The 17688-nt window shown below is 51.8% G+C and overlaps 1 protein-coding gene across 1 annotated transcript in view; it reads right to left on the minus strand.

The window, feature by feature from the left end:
• Nucleotides 1-17688, minus strand: part of NCOR2 (nuclear receptor corepressor 2) — a 186938-nt gene that overhangs the window by 102048 nt on the left and 67202 nt on the right. The window contains 2 exon segments of the mRNA XM_025895502.2: nt 3315-3371; nt 14794-14907. Coding sequence (XP_025751287.2) covers nt 3315-3371; nt 14794-14907 — 171 coding nt within the window.

Consider the following 17688-nt stretch of genomic DNA (forward strand, 5'->3'; position numbering starts at 1 on the left):
GGAAGGGCCACATAAGAGGCAAGTAATCCCCAGGCAGAGACACAGTGAGATGAGTCGCCGTGTTCCAGGAGGGATGTGGGGCTGACGGCAGCATCCGGGCATCCGTTACCTGGTGAGGGGACAACAGGCTGCAAGTCTGCCAGGAGACACCTGGCCACCCCGTGCTGGCAGAGCCAGTGCAGATGAGAGGGACAAGCAGGTTCTGCTGAAGGAGATGTTCTCAGTGGTGTCCCTTTCCCCAGGGGCGTTTCTATTGTGAATCCTCCCAGAGCTGCTGGTTTGACTCCAGGCTCAGAGCTGGCTGTGCACTTCACGCTTGGAAAGCTCAGAGGAACAGAGACATCCGTCTCATCACATAGCTCGAGGGAGGCAGGTCTGCACCAGGGAGAGAAGAAATCGAGCCACAGCTCCAGAGCATCACATCCACAGTCACCCTGGAAAGGCTTGACTGGAGGAACCGCTGGGTGGCCTTGACCAGTGACTGTCTCTTGGAAGAAGAATGCAGGAACTGGAAATACTGATAAATTAAAGTGTTTCTCTTCCCTTTTTGCTCATCAAAATTGAAGCAAAGAAGCTGGCATATGACAGGTCACAGAGACCTTCCTCCTGGGAGAAGGCAGTAGAATTAACATTTTGGTTTGGACCTGGGTTAGAAGATGCTCATGTGCACATGCACATTAGGGATGCCCTGATGCCACCCAGCTCACCAAAAGCCGATTATTCCTTTCCATTACAACCTATCTATGATATAAATAGCCACTTAATTCTTAGTAAGAAAATGTAAGTGTTAGCAGACAAGCACTGGAACACATCACTTTAAAAGAAATGCCCAGACACTCAGAAACAAGGAACTCTGGGACCCAAACACAAGATCCATATGACACCAGCATCTCAAAGAGATTTCTGTCTGCACAACAGCCTCAGCATTTTAATTCAACCCATGCAATGGAGGAAGCCCAGGAGACAAGTTCTACCTACCCAGAGGGAACTTATCCTCACAGATTAAATAGTTAAAGAAACTTTATTCTCAGCATGCTGTAACATGTAAACAGTATCTTCCCTCAGAGCTGTCTGCAATCTGCACAGAATTCCACCTTTCTCACTGCGTAAGGAGAAGTAAAGCTGACAGGTCAGATGGGTAAAGGAACATATTCAAAACATCCATAGTGCTTTTCTAGGGTTAGGGACATGTAATAAATTTCTCTGGGGAATGACATTTAAGAAAAACATAATTGCAATGCAAAGCTATTACTGGGAAAGCCCTGGATTTACTGAAAGCTCTTTAGAAATAAAACAGAACAAAAGGTTTCAATTGCTTTCTGGCCACTGCAGGGTTCAGACAACATACCTCAAACACATTTCTCCCTGGGGAAAACATGGAGTCATTTTTTTAAATGGTACCACTACACTGGAGGGATGAAACGAGCAGAGTCCTGGTTTACTGACTCCATCTCCTCCTGACGTAGATGGAAGCTTCCCAAGACCTGAACTGGATCCCTGCTTCCTGGGAATTCCTGGGCCTCCAGCTCCATCCTCCAGCACTCAGGACCTGGCAACCTCCTGCCTCTCTGCCATGACTGACTGACTCCTACTGCGACCTCTCATCTCGCCCCATCAGCCCCGTCGCGCTGTCACCGAGCCGACGTGCATCCGGCACCATCGCCGCTCCGACTGCACCAACCACAGCTCTCTGAACAACCAGAGCAAGGCATCCAAGCAGAGCCCACAGCAACACATGACCCTGCGTTTCAGTGACAGCCACACCTCTCCTTGCAGAGACTGGATTGACACCAGGATGCTCAACCTCCCTTCAGGAGACTCCCAGGCTGTGGCAGCCCCAGGGCTGGTGCACGTGGTGTGTGACACTGTGGATCAGGCGGGCGCATCGGGCAGAGAGTGCAGAGCTGCTCTCCTTCCTGGAGCTGCTTCCTTTCAAACTCAGAAAAATATCTGACTATTCATCTTGTCTCTTGCAGGCTGTTGGCAGTTCCCAGTGCTGCTGTGCCCGACATGGAGCATGGGCTGGGCCATAAGAAGTGTCTCTGGGCAGACAGATGAGACAGTCTGCAAGATGCACACAGAGCTCAGCTTTGTAGGGTTTTCTCAGAGGTTTCCTCTTTTCCCCTGCTCTCCAAGGAGTAAGGGAGGGCGACAGTGGAAAGGTTTGCCCTGGGCTCTGCTACAGCTCTCCTGTGCAGCGTCAGCACCCAGGGACAAAGCATCAACAAACTGAAAAAAGAAAAAATGGGAGGAAAAAAACCAAACGGGAGGAGGAAGGAAAGGAGATGCAATGTCTTTTAGATGAGAAAGCACCAACCCCAGGCACTACCAATCTTCAGAGCAGAAAGAGCAAAGGGTTTGACCCTGGTGACTCAGAGGAAAAATAATGAGTGTTACCTCCCCAACAAGGAAGTGGGCTTTGACACGTACAGTAATTCCCCTGTGACCTCTCCCTTACGCACCAGGGAAGACAGTGATTAGTACCACCTCCAAATTACAGCTGCGAAGGCCTGTGCGCTGCCTGCTCCTACCTCACAGGAATGGCTCCCTCCACTGCACCCCACGGCTGGTGCAAAGCAGGAGATGCTCTGTCAGGCTGGGTTTGATCCTTCTACCAGCACTGCTGCCAATGCACCTTTTCCAGGCACCCTTCGCCAGGACTCAGCCCCTCAGGGGTTGTTTCCAGTCACCCCTCCACCAATCAGTCCTTTGACTTACAGATAGATTTTGTTGGATGAGGGGGTAGCCCAAAATTGGCAATTTATTCTAAGTTGTTCTCAGATTCCCTGTGCATGAGGGAGATTGAAATAGGAAACGTGAGAGTCCTGATACCTGCAGGTCATCACAGCTGCGGCCGAGCTGTGCTCACAGAGCACCCTCCAGCACCCTCCTCCCTTTAGAGCGGGTGGGACAGAGGAGAGTCCAAGCACCCATCCCTCCACATGGCACCTCGAGGTTGCCTGCCCAGACAGCAGCCCCACAGCCCCAGTGCTGTGGTTGCCACCAGCAGACAAAGCCATCAGCATCCCGTGAGGAGGCAGACTGTGTCCAGCTCCTCTGCAGCGCACGAGGAAGGAGCCAAAGGGTTAAGGCTCTCTGAGGAGGGCTCTGTGTGTGTGTCTGCCTGTGTTTCAGTACTCATCTCAGTCACTTTGCTTCCTGCCTTGGTGCTGTGCCAGCGAGAGGTCCAGGCCAGCAGCAGGCTTCCTTCTGACAGACAGACACACACACAGGGTGCCGCGATCGCTCACCGCCCAGGAACGTCTCCAAACCTGGCCCGGCTCCCGCTCCCCGCAGCCAGAGGTAACACTCACCAGCTCCACCTGGGGACCCAGTCCTTCCAGGATCCGGTGGGCAGCCTCCGCCTTCTTCTGCAGGGAGGAAAGGGGACAGAGAGAAGAAAAGTTATCTGTGCCATTACAAGTCGCAGCCCTCTGCTCCAGCTCTCCCTTCTGCTAAAACCACTTCCAAAACATCCACAGAGCCGTCACAAATCCCACCCCTGCCTGCAAGTGGATGGAAAGGTCCAGCTCAGCTCCTGGACCCGCAGGAAAACCCCATGGGCGAAAGGCTCTGGCACTTGAGTTATCATGACTTTAATGCATCCAAGCTCTGCCTGGGAAGTGACCCGAATCCCCGACCCCTCGGGGTGCCAGGCAGGGGATCGTGCCCGTTACCTCCGCACGGCCGCCCTGCGAGGAGGAGGGCGGGCAAGTCGGCACGCACGCAGAGATGCCCTTTCTAGGATTCATCGCTTCATGAGCATGTGATCGTTAGATTTGAGCTGCCCTTGGCTCCTCGTCATGCTTTCGCTTCCCTCCCCTCCCTGCCGCAGAGGAGCCCTTCTCCGTCCCCCTCCCGCCCCCGGCCAAGCTACCTAGTGCTTATTAAAGGGAAAAAACCACCCAGGAACACGTGTCAGGGGCTGTACGGTGGTTACTAATTAAACAGGCCTGAAAAAAAGACATGGGTTGGCTGCAGCAAGAGCCTAAATAAAAGATGACATTTTCAGTAAACAGTACTTCCTTGCAAAGCCAGGCTGTTCAAGGGGGGTTACTGACAGTCCGATAAATCCAGATTGCTGCACGCTGCCGACGCCACAGGCTGAGCTGTTAAAGCCAAATATCTGACAGCGAGGAGGACAAGGAGATGGATTTTCAGAGGTTCAGATAAAATAGGTAGTTTTAGTTATTTTTGGGTAGGGGAGAGAGAAAATCCACAGATGCCTAAAACAGGGAGCTGAGCCCCAGGGCTGGGAAGCAGGTTAGGGCTGGAGTCTGGTCTAGTGGTAGAGCCAGTGGGGCTTGGCAAACCCTGGGCGAAGATCCCCCAGGGCAGGGAAGGGATTTCAGCTCCAGAGGTCCGTCTCAGTGCTCTCCAGCAGCAGAGACCTCTCACCTTCACACTGGCTCAGGGCAGGATGAGTTTCCCAGGGCCTCAGCACAGGGATGTCTCACCAAAGGCTGGCACACAGCCCTGCCGCTTGCCCCCGCGTCCACCCTAACCCCCCACCGGCGCCGAGAAGCACTGATGCAGCTGTAGGTGTGCAAGCACCTCACCAGGCTTCGCACACCCACACACACAGTCTGATGTGCCAGCGTGCACTTTAGCAGAGTCGGCCCGAGCAGCTGTGTGAGTCACCCTGCCCCCGGTCGGGCTCAGCGCCCTGGAAAACAGCCCTGGTCGAATGGCCCTGGCCAAAACCAGCCCCAGCCCAGCTGCAAAGCCTGCACCAGGTGCCTCACCACAACAAGACGACCAGGAGATGTCCAGTTCCTCTATTTACTGTTTGGTCGGGATGACACAAAACTCGTTTGCGATTTAGAAGCAACTTAAAGGAGGCTGAGAGAGATGTTACCACACAGCGAGCCCGCTCTGGCGCCATCCCCACACGTACGCAGGAGGCAGGCACAGCCTCACTGTTAAGGCATCCTTGCCTGTTATCTGCAGCGCTCCCCACAGCAGTCCCTGGAGTTCACAGGTTTCACAATCACTGCATGAAGTTTCCCCCACTGCCCACCTGACTCTGTTAATGGGAATGAGCCAAGTTCACCCAGGGACCTGCCCCTTGGAAAAATTAATCACACAAGAATGGCTCTCTCTGAGCCAGAGCTTAATATTTTGGTCTCCATAAGCTATAAAATCTGCTGACCTCGGAGAACACCAGCACTGAGGCATTCAGAAGTCTTACAGAATTAAAACTAAGGGGCAAGATTTTCAGGGGGGGGTCATTGAAACTGCTGAAACCACTCTACATCTGCTGCCAAGGGGGTGATTTGGCCAATGCCCTCCTGCCCGCCGTTGGTTGCTGGCAAGTAGGAAGCATCAGCTTACCCAATTTTTTTTGACGCATACCTGGGACAGAGAGCAGCAAACCAATTAATGGCAGTTAGCATAATTACAGGTAGAAGACTGCAGCCCCACTCAAGGCAGGCAGTCCCACCAGGGGCCTGTTCTCCTGGGCACCAGCACTGGTGGAGGATGCCCTGGCAGAGGCGAATGGCACAGCAAGGGACCAGTGATGCTGCAGGCCCGTGTATACAACGTGATTAACTTCGAGAAAAAGCTGAGTATGTTCAGCTGCTGCATTTGCCATGTTTAGACAACTTAATGAGACAAGCCAGAGGCAAATCACCATAGGCAGAACATGTGGCGAATCAAGAAGAATGGCATAATTTGTCTTGCATTAACCGACTGCAATATACACGTCTCCAGAACGAAAGATCAGGAGGGGAAGCTATTCCGAGCACGTCATATCTTTGTACGTACACAAAGAAATGCCTCTATCTTGAAAGCTGCCCAATTAACACTTGACACCCACTGTAATTGCTGATGCTCCTTGCTGCATTTATCAGATCATAGCAGAACCTTAACGAGCTGTCTGAAAAGCCCAGCAGAGCGAGGTGAGAGCTGGCAGCAAAATTGGGAAGGACACAGAACACCCAGCAGAAGGTTCCCACCATGCTGGGGCTCATCCATAAAGACAAACAGACACAGGGAGATGTGCTCCTGCCTAAGGAGCCAGTGAGCTAGAAGCCTGACTGGAGAATTTAGGCAAACCTCAAACTGTTCCGGCGCAAAAGCAGCCCCCACCAGATCTTCCGCAGCAGCAGGACTTTTGCTGAAGACCACTGACAGCCCTGGTAAATCCTTTACTTTCTGAAGGCACAGCCACCTAGGACTTGGTTCCAGTACTGATTTCATTAGGAGTATGTTTAGTGAGGGACCCGCAGAAGGAAACCAGAGGGTTCATCCTACATCTGCTGAATGACCCCACCCATGCCTGCGTTCCTCTTATTGAACAGAAAGAAATGTATCAGGAAGCAAACCTGAGCCATTACCTCTGGTGAGATGCATAAGGATCCCCACCAGTTGTACAGTCCCTCTGCAGTTTCACTGCCAGCAGGCAAAGACCCTTTTTTTTGATTTTGTACAAAATCCTGAAATACTGTTCCAGCCCAGGAGCAGTGCCATTCACGGAGGGACCAAAGCCCTGAGGCTGAATTTTGCTCCCATTTACATCAGAGTGCTTTGCTCTGGTACAGCAGCTCAGGGTTTGGCACTGCCACGGGCAGACCATGGGCACTTCCGAGGGCAGGGGCACCTCCTCTGGAGCGCGTTTCAACACGACTCACGTGAAGAGGTGAAGCCTATCCCATCCTAGTCCTCCAAGTGCATATTTTGGAGTGAGGTGCCACAAGAAACAAGTCTGAACCACAAACACTGCAAGGGCCCACAGATTCAGAACGGAACCCATGGATGTGGCAGGCAGCAGCACCTGCCCCTAGAACCTCTCTCATCCCGGGCAGGAGCACAGGCAGGGACACAGCACACAGACCACGCTCTTACCCTGGCTCAAGCTTCTCCAACGGGCCTGGAGCTAAAGAGATCTTTGCCAACAACAAAAACCTCCCTGCAGACTACGAAAATCTCCATTCTCGCCTAAAAACATTTGGCTTCCAAAGCAAACTCCAGCCCCTTGTTTTTCCTTTGAAGAAACTTAAAATAGGCTTGGGAGGGGAAAGCAAGCAGGAGAGTAACTTCCCAGCCATGTGAGCTCCCGTGGGGATGACGAGAGGACCCCACGAGGCAGCAGAGCATCCGAAACCAGAAGAGGGAGAGTCTGGGATTTTGCGTGGGCTCTTCTTAAAGCAAAGTTTAAAAATGGAAGAGAAGGAAACACAGGAGTTATTTTGAGAAAGCGGATCTGAAATTAGGAGGCGGCATTTTCTTGGACCAACTCCAGCCATGGCTCCATGCAGCACAGAGCTGCTGCAGCTGAACCGTGCTCCCGGGGTTATTTATAGCAGCCCGTAGGCAGCAGCAGTGCTGGGGAATGGAAGGGTTTCTATTTGGGATCAGGCATGTCCCACATGGAGATATGCAAAGGCCTTCCAGGGGCAGGAGACTGTGCAGAGGGTAGCGCTGGGAAAAGTTCTGTCCTGCCAGCACGATGTCCTAGGAACAGGTAGAGCTGTGGGTGCAGCATGGCAAAGAGGCAGGCTGGAATAGGATTTTGTTTAATACAAAATTCAGGAGAAGTGTGGCTGAAGTAGAAATCATGAAAACTCTCAAGTTGAGATACCTTTTTACCTGGAGCGGAAAGCAAACAGTAAGGGGGGGGTCAAAGGCCCTACCTCTGTGCCAAGATCTGCTGGGACCAACCCACAATCTGGCAGTGCCTGTTCCACAAGGAAAGTTTATCATTCCTATGACCACATGTACTAATTTTTTCCCCTTTAAATCTCAGCATTCTCTCTCTGAGAGCCAAATCACCCCAGGAATTCATTGCCCTCTCCACAAAGCAGGTGGGATGAGCCCCAGTACTGTGGAAGGGAAGTCAACACTCTTCCCTTCCCAGCTCCCACAGTCTGCAGGAATGGCCACCACAGCGCTCCCAACACAACTGCAGGAGCCCAAGGATGAATGCCCTCCCTTCTCCTTGAATCCAAATGCTCCTGAGCATCGGGGGACACTGGTCAGCCTCAATGGCCCCTCTCACCTGGCCCAGGGGCTGATGCTCTCCAGGGGTGCCCATGGACACAGATGTCCTGCACACTTTCCCACCTCCCTGTGCTCAGCTGGAGCCAACTCCCCACCACAGCAGTGGTGACAGAGCCCTGTCCCCAAGGCTGGGGCCAGCAGAGGATGCACTGGGGGTTACAAATGACTCATCACAAATAGTAAGAAAATGGAGGAAACATTATGTTGTAGCCATGTGTTCACACCAGCCCCCAACTACTCTGCACAGAGCGGGACAAGCCAACTCATATCAGTTACTCGCTGGTCTCTGGCTTTGGCTAATCACTGCCAGACAGTTTCGGTCCTCAGCTCACTCATACCCCATCCGTGGCCAGTGGGGGAACCCCCAGAATAGCTGGTTTCCACTCACCCAACAGCCCTCTCACCCCACTCTGCTGTCTGCAAGGTCACGGTGCCATTCAAAGGCACATTTAGGTTAAAGCAAGGTACGAGCACAGCTTTGCCATTGCAAAGAGTGGCTGAACGTTCCACCATTGCAAAACTCCTGGAAGCACTGGCATTGCACAGAAAACTTGCAGAAATCCAAGTCTTGGTGCTGCAGCAGTTACAGGAAAGCTCCAGTCACCCGACGCAAGGAGCCAGAGCTGTGTTGCAAGGTCTCCCTTCCTCCCTTTGACAGATTTGGGATCTCTGCAATTCTCCTCTTGATTTCCAGGATATGAAAATGCAGGACACAGCCTTATCTGGTCTGGGTTAGTCATGGACAAAGCTTCTAAGTAAATGCACCTACTGGGAACTTCGGATCCTGAAGCAGACATCAAAAATAGACATCACTACCATTAAAAAATTAATTTCCTTAAAATCCAATAAAACCTGAAAGGCTATTTGTTTAAATTTTCATCTTTTTGGAAATCTCACTACCATGCAGATGCGTCAATAGCATCTGAATTCTGGCCTTTCCAGTTTTCCTCCAGACTATTTGGAAGCTCATTTTGCATCACTGAGCCCCGATGAGGCAGAATAAAAGTTATTAGAAACAAAAGCAAAACGAACAAGGCCCTTTCAGCAGCCAAATATGAAATGCCCCCATCCCAACTACCACGTAAACTATAATTCAAAAAAACCCCCAAAGATTTAATACTCAAAAGCACTTTCACTGATAAGGTTTTATTTACTGCACCAGCTCCATGCTGACAAGGCAGGCCTGATTCTTCCTTTTCTCATGTAAATCAGGAGTTCATAGAAAATCAGAGTTCTACAGACATAAAATCCCTGTAGGATCTGAGTCACACTCAGTGTCTGTGATTAGTTAACAGCGAGATTATACTTTGCAATGCTGAAAGACTTCATTTATTTATTCTCTTATTTATGGATGGGGCATTAATGCTTTATGAGGGTATTTGAGGAGGGTAAACGGATAGCTGGGAACACGCTCCACACAGACACAACAGCAGCAGGGGGTGGAAAAAGTTCCAAACAATCCTTTGAATTCCAATTTTACAGCATAATGCTGAATTTATAGATAGATAGCTGTGCCCTTTTGAAAGAGCACGCATCAAGACAGAAAACGAATTAAAATTTAATCTTATTGATTTCCACCAGCTCAATCTCAAGAGCAAGACAGACACTGCTGCTGCTTCCACTGCCTGCACTGCATCAAACCCAGTTTTTCGGAGGGTTGACAGCAGAGCAGGGAGGGCTGACAGTAGAGCAGGGGTAGGCTTGTGCAGCCAAGCCTTTGGCACCCACAGGGGTAACGTGGGGGGACTCATCCCAGCCCTCTCCACACTGCGGTGGGTCACAGCACGTGGCGTCCCCTCCCTGGCGTGGCAGCGGAGGGTGAAGTCACGCCATGTCCTGACGCGACCTCTCCCTCTCCGATAAATAAGTGCCAATGTTTCAGAGGAAAGCTGACGTGTGCTTGTTTGCAGGGACAGGCCTGACACAAGCACGGGAGCTGCTTTGTATCTGCTGGTCTCTGAGCTGGAGTCCTGCTGCTCTGATGGATGGCAGGTCTGCAGGGAGCCTCCAACCACCCGCGTCTGGCTCACTGAGAGCTGGAGACGGGCACCTGTGGGCTCCATCTCCACAGCGGTCAGACAGCACGGGCACCTCTGCTTGCATGTGGTGTGTGGTGGCTCATGGGGACTTTGGGCACACAGGTGACTTCAAAGAGAATTCACCCAGCCAAGCCATGGTGGGCTGCTGAGCAGCAGCTTCCTCCAGGACACACTGCCACGGAGAGCTCAGCCAGCCCCATGTCCCAGGAAAGGCACAGAGCATCTGGAGCAACAGAAACACTGCTCTCCTCTCCGTTCTTAACAAGGGACCTGGAAATTTCCATTTAAAGCACAAAAACATCTTCAAGCCCAGGTATGTTCAATCGATTTCAAGGGAAGGCAGATGCAAGGAATCCCGTGAATGGCCCAGCGGAATAAAGCCACAGCTAAAAATACACACAGATGATCTGCCCTGGTTATGGGGATTTGATGTGGAAGAAAGTTAAATTCTGTTGGTACAATAACACATCCCAGAGGTGCAAATTAAAGCCCTCAAAGAGGCTGTGTCACACAGCTACCACCTCTGAGGTGCCAGACCCAGCAGGGATCAGCTTTCCCCTGCAGGGGAGACACTAAAATTGCTCACAGGGTTTAATTCAGGAGATCCCCAGCGCATGCATCACTGTCAGCCTCCAGCAGCAACCGAGGCATCCGTCACAACCCGATTTTCCCAGGTAGTTCTGTGTCACTCTGCCAGCACCCGGCTCCTGGAGAGGGGATGACCAGGGCTGGAAAACACACCCTATCCTGCACCCGAGCACCCTACAGCCAAAATGGTTCCCTGAGCTCCCCATGGCACCTTCCAAATGCTCTCAGAGATTTTAGCCACCATTACTGTTCTCAAACATTGCTCTGTCTCTTCAAGAACTAAACACACTTTTGAAAATAGGGCTCAAATGCTTCTGACAATGCTGCCCACTGTTTGTTCTCAGTTTAATCTACGGACAATACCAAAAATGTTAATTCCCATTTTCATACATCCTTTCAGAAATGGTACAGTTTGCACTCACAGTTGAAATTCTGACTTGGGGGTGTGTGGCTTCTCTGTGTTACACTGTGAGGATTTCCCAAAAGGTATTTTTTCACATGCAACTTCACAGCTCAGCTTTGGAGACAAGATTAAGTGGTTCCAGTCAGCACATACCCCAGGGACAGGACACACCTGGATATGGAGTATCAACTGTCTCTCTACAATCCAAGTCACCTAAAACCCTCCCAAATGCAACCACAGCCTCACAGTTCAGGATCTGACCACAGTGAAGAGCAGCTTCTCTCCACTCTTCCCCTGTAGAATCTGTACAGTCACCTTTTTTTCTGGAAATCAATTACTTGTCCAGCAGAGTGTAGCAAGAGGGGATTACAGGTCATGTTTTCCATAATTATCCTCCCTGACACCGAGGAACTTTCAAATCGTACGTGTTAAGTAGGTCACAAGAGGGAACAGCAGCGTGATGGGCACTCAGCATCAGCCAACCTGAATTTTGAGAAAATCGGATACAGTCCAGTGCCAACCTGCATCCCAGCCCCTCATCCATATGCAGCCCGGTGGTGAGAAAAATATATAGACTTCCCTGATGAACCATAAGCTAAAATTAGAAACCATTCACGCCTGCAAAGCCACAGCTATCGCCAAAAGGAAAGTAGGTCACAGAATGGCTGGCTAACTTGATTTTCCGGCGTTTCTAGCTACTCTGTCCTCATGTAACCTCTCCTCTCCCATGGACTGTTTCTGGTCTCTCCTTTGTTCAGGGTATAACTGCACGCAGTGTGCGACTCCGGCCCAGCCTGGCAGGAGCGGTGGGAACGGGCACGGCAGCACCCGCGTGCTCGGTGAAGCACAGACCCGTGGTTCATGAAAAATTAAGCCAGAGCCAGGCAGAAAGCCCCTCCACGAAGCCACCGGCTCCCACCTGCTCTGGGATTGACACAAGGGCTGGCTTTCCGCCCCTTCCACAACATTGGTCTTTAAAAGATCATTTCAGGCTTTGCCAGCTCTTCTGGGGTGCTTTGCTCTCTCACCTCCTCCTCCTGAGGGCTGAATATCCTCTTTTTATTTGCATTTCTTACCGTGCGCTGCCTCCCTCAAGCCACAAGCCAAGAGATGCGAGTAAATCCGGCTTTCCTTCCCTTTGTGCGCGGGCTGGAGCCCTGGCTCAGCCGCTACCAATGCTTTTCCTACAAGCAGACCTCGAGGCGTCAACTTCACTGCTTTTCCACAGCACAGAAGAGGCAGAAAAGCTTAAAATCTGGCTCAGCGACCTTCTCCACTCTAGATCAATATGTCTCTTATCTGGCTCATGGCTCTTTGCTCCTACCAACTCACCTTGCAATTAAGCGTTAAGCCGCAGCAAAGCCACAGGTCAGCACAAGAGTGCCTGGGGCTCTCCCATGTCTGACAGACAGCTGGATACACCTGGAGGTTCTGCTGCCACCAAACCCACTCAAAGCAACATGATATCCAACCAGCAGCCGCTCTTTTCCACCCATGATCTCAACTGATATTGTTCCCAAGTCCTTTCCTCTTCCACCTTTTCTCCTCCTGGCCCGACAGGAAGAGCAGTCAACACCAAACTGCATCCCAAATGTGTCCAATATGTGAAAGGCTGAAAGCCGGGATATTCTTTAGAAGGACAGTTGCATTCTGTATCCCACCTTCGTCACGTACAATGAGGGCAATGCTCAGCACACCCTTCCTTTGCAGCCCACAGCTTGGCATGTCCCAGCTATGGTACTTGAAAGCTCCTTCCATCACCCAGCCTCAGCCATCACACTGGGCCAGCAAGGCTGTCGCCTCTCCATTGCCCATGGATAGATGCTGCCTTCTCCAAAGGAGGAACCTCCCTGCAGCCCGCTATGGTTTCTGTCAAGCCAAAGGGAAGGTTGTTTGGTTTGAGTCTCCTACCCACAATCAGGCTTGTTACATGCTACACGCAAGGGGACTTTACAAGAACAGGGAAGAATCGTCATTCACCCGTCCCAGGGATCACACAGACACGAACATGGAGCCAGGTTTGAAATTATGCAGACACTCGGTGTCTGACGTGACCTTCACTTGCTGAGCACCCACCTGGAACAAGTGCACCTATCATGAAGGTTCATAGTGAAACACTCCTGGGACCAAGGCTGGCTCTGAGGATCAGCCCAGCACTGACAAAGGGATGCCATCAGCTCTGAGCACTCTGTGTGACAGTGTCCCAGGTATTATGGTCATGCACTTTCAAAGAGAAATGTAGAACTCCATGCTTGCTCTCCACACTCCCTGCCATCACCCATGGAACAGGGCAGCAACCCCAAGGCACTGCCCTGAGCCATGATAAGGCTTTGAGAGCATACCCTGTCTGCCATGGAAAAGGTGATGGGAGACTCAGGGAGGTGGGAGGGAACGTGTGACCCTTCTGCTGCATGGGCAGTGACAAGAAGTGACAAAGCAGGACACTCAGCCCTGAGCCAGCTTCAGCTAACAGGGACTACTACGATGCAGCCTGTTAGAGATGCAATGGCTGAAGACCTCCTTTCCCTCCTGCATCAGCACCATGACCCATATTTCCTCCCCTTGTAACATGGTCCAGCTACACATGAGTATCCAAGGAGGGTAAGGCTCAAGACATAAAAATGTTTGAGAGCTCCTTTCTTTGAATCTCACTCCTTGCCCAGGAGGCACAAGCCATCAAGCCCAAGAACCCCAGAGAGGGCACTTGGTGGTGAGAATGGCTTTGAGGAACACTCAGCACCTGCCCCCAAAGCCCAGTGCTGTAACGCTGGTGCTTCCTAATGCTTCAAACACATCGACCTCAGCCTTCACCCACTCGCACAACAGACCGTGCCAGTGCTGGGTTTCCCACTGCTCAGGGAGAGAAGCAGATGGAAAAAGGAAAACCAGGAAAATTGCACTGCCTGAGAGCGCAGGGTAGGCGATTTTTTTCTTTTTAGGAGTTGGGCACCTGGATTTCTGCAGCTCCCAGTGAAATCGCAGGCCTTGCAATTCAAAATAATTAGCGACTGGTAGTTTTCCTTTTATGCAAAATCATCCTTTTTATCCAACACCTAAATGAAAATGAATATGCTTGATTATCTACCAAAGGGCCCAATTTCCGAGCATCACTCCGATGCACACAGCAAAATTCATGTCTCCTCGGGCTGCTATTACAGGCAATGGCTGACAAATGAGCGGTCAAGGCAGAGATCCAGAGCCAGGGATGCCAGCCTGACCTTTGTTAATGCTATTTACAGCATCCAATATCCACAAATCCAGCCGTGACTGCATCCACATCCCTTACGCTCCAGCCTGGAGGGCTCAGGGGCAGCCAGGAGAGCTCATAGCTGGCCTGTCAGTATTGGAGCACCACAGACATCCCCTTCCATCCATGCAGCCCACCCCACCACACCAAAGCCCATCCTATGAGACAGCTTTCGACCAGGTTCACTCCCAGGAGAGAGGATGAAACAAACTATTTTACAGAGAGGAGTCTGAAGCATCTCCTGAACATATCTAAGGCTGATCACAGAAAACCCCCCAGGCAGGTTCTTCGGAAGACATTAGTGCTCATCCACAAAGACAGAGCAAGCTCCTCATGGCTTGGCCCTCTGTGGTCACTGTCCCGACAGGGCTCCATGTATCCCCCTTCCGTGGCCTCCACCCCAGGGGTAATGCCCAAGAGAATCCCCCACCTGGCTCTTACCAACCTCCCATCCCTGGCCAGGGTGACACCGCACGATCACGCGTTCGTACTTCCATCATTTCCAGACTCACCCTGTTCTCGTCGTAGATGATCTGCACCAAGCTGCGATGCTTGGACTCGATAGGAGGAGGGGAGATGGGTTTTTCAGGCTCTGGTGGTTTGGCTGCTTCTTCCTCCAACTGTTGCTGTAGAAGAAGAAGGGGGAGGAGGAGGGTGAGTCACAGCAAGAAACGCAGCCGCCCTCGTCCACACGAGACTCTCTATGATGCCGCGACCGAGGCAGAAACCGCCATGGCAGGAGACTTCCTGCGAGACATGGGCAGGCTGGGGCTGCAGGGGGACGGGGAGAGGGAGGGGAGCTGCACAGCAGCCCCTGCCACGCAAGCGCAGCGCTGGCCTGCCCCAGGCACCAGCCTCGTGCTGGTGGGTCGGTGCATTTTAGGCACAGAGGTTGAGGACCTGCCTCAGAGGAGCCTCCTGGAGCAGGCCTGAGGCTGGAAATAACGATTTCACTGGAAGCCCTTAAATGAAACAGAGCTCCAGCCCAGCTCCCTGCTGCTACCTGCCTCTGGAGCTGCTGCTGTGTGCAGGGACCGGTGGAGGAGCCTGCAAGGCTGCTCTCCACCTTCGGCTTCTCTTCCAATGGAGCAGTTGGAGAAGATGCCTCAGGATGACTATTCTCAATTAAATGACTTGGGCACCAGCCACCCCTGCACTTTAGAATATCACCGTGATCAGCAGGTAAACCTGACTTTCCACCTGCTCCTCCGCCTCTCCCAACACTGCGATGCAGGAGGAGACATCCAAGCCCTTCCTGTAAGTTTGAGGAACTGCTCAGCTGAAAGAGGAAATCACGGATTCCTCCAGGCTCCTCCTGGGGCCAGCCTTGGAGGAGGGAGAGCCCAGCCGTGCACAGCAGCTGTGGGGCAGCACAGGCACGGGAGAGGGAGCAGCTGTCAAAAAACGCTCAGGATTTTTTTTCCCTGCTTGGCTCTGAATCTCTGAAAAGTACAAATCATTTTACTCTTTTCCTCCAGCTAAAGTATCCCCTGTTGAAGCATGGGAAAATCGAGAGAGTCTTGTAGTAGGAAGCAAATGTACTTGGGACTTGGCTTGCACCAGAGGCAAGTGCACCACTGACCTCCCAGAGACAGCAATGGCTGGTGATCTGAGAAGAAGGTGGGCACCTACTCCTCCTCCAGATCATCTCTGGTCCTGCTGACAACACCTTTGGCACACTAAGGCAGTAGGATGCAGTCCAAGAACGCACTTATATAGGTCTACTGGTTTGGCCGAGAAAACCCCTAAATTGAGTGTGTTTCAATAGATGAAGGACCCCATGCTGTGGGCTCCACCTCCCCACAGGTGGACACCTTTTCCCACAGAGGGAAAAGCAGAAGCATGAGGAACACTGAGATATAGCCAAAAGAAGCAGGCTCTGACAGAGGCAGGAGGGCCCAGGTCCCCTACATTACCATCATCATGCCCACCTTGAGGACTTAACCTCAAGGTTACTCCAGCCATGAGTGAGAAGCTTTCTGTGAAGCCACAGCTGAAATCACGTGCTGCAAAGCAGTACTCGGGCACCTGCCTGCTCTTCCTTGGTGTCCTAAGGCACCCTACTACACATCCCATGGGACAAAATCCAAAACCTCCAAAGGATGAACCACCAAAAGGAATCAGACACATCTTCTACTTCTCTTGGGGAAAATATTTGTGTTAAAAAACAAAACAAAAAAAGTCAAGGCATCCGAAGCTTGGCTATATTGTTCTGGAAACCCACAAAAATTCTGCCAAGTGTGTGGTAAGGGATTTCAGACAAGAGGGTTTGATGGCCTATCAGGAAACGAAAGTTTGCCACTAAGTGGAGGCTCATTAAATGCAGCTCATTAGATGAAAAAATACAAATCTAATTATAGCTGAAATACAGTAGAGAATTAAACTCTACTCTCTGTGGTGTAGTGCTGTATGGTTATTAAAGGGCCAGATACTGGAGGTAAGGACGGGAGGAGGGGTTGGAGGCAGCACACCTGACTGCAGCAGGCTCAGCCCGCAACAGCTACTCCTGGGAGCCATGGGAAATGGCAAAGCAAAATAGGTCAGGGTTCCCAGACAGGGACAAAATAGATTTCTTAAAGGTCTGACATAAAAGCCAGGCTGGGACTGTGACCTTTACAGGGAGAGAAGCAGGATGAGAGATGAGTCTTGACGGCTCCACACTCTCTCCCTCCCCACATCCAGCAGTGGCCGCCTGAGAGCCCCCTCCTCTCCCCAAATGGAAGACAATGCAGTAAGTGTTGAAGGGATGCAAGATGCCATCATTAGCTATAGCCCTGGCTCCTACAGCACCCACAGGCCAACCGGCTTCCAAGTGGAGACGGTGCTCTCTCCAGGTAAGAGTCCCTTTGGCTGGACCACACATCAGAGGGGCCACTGGAGCCTGCAGTGCTGGCAGGAATGTGGGTGGCATCTCAGGAAGACCCCATCCCCGCACCTAGCGGCTCCTGTGCTGGAGGCACCTGCCTGATGAAGCCAGGGTTGTTCCACATGCACCCAGCTGCCATCCCCTGGGTACTGGGATGCTTTGTCTGCCCAGGGAATGGAGAGGCTTCCAGACACAGGGCATCTCTGAAAACCACTTTCCAAGAGACAAGGGGACAACAGAGGAAACTCAGCCAGAAGCAAGATGGAAGGGGAAACCCTGGAGCTCTTCTACCCAGCCAGCTCCACCTCCATCACCAGGTGGGAGTGTTGTACTCCCGGAGAGCCCTTTGCTGAGCTCGGCGCCCAAGGAGGCTCAGGCGCCACTGCAGAGAACAGCCCAGCAGTTTATTTCTCCTTCAGATCCCCGGTACTGCTGCCAGGAATAAATGCATAAGGATTATCCTTCCCTGTCAGGAAGAGGGGGAGAGAGGACTCAGCGAGAGATTTAAGCACATATGGTGCATGAATGAGCGGGGGATGGC

This window comes from Manacus vitellinus, unplaced genomic scaffold (genome assembly GCF_001715985.3).
Source record: "Manacus vitellinus isolate BGI_N305 unplaced genomic scaffold, ASM171598v3 scaffold_31_pilon, whole genome shotgun sequence".
Lineage (NCBI taxonomy): Eukaryota > Metazoa > Chordata > Aves > Passeriformes > Pipridae > Manacus > Manacus vitellinus.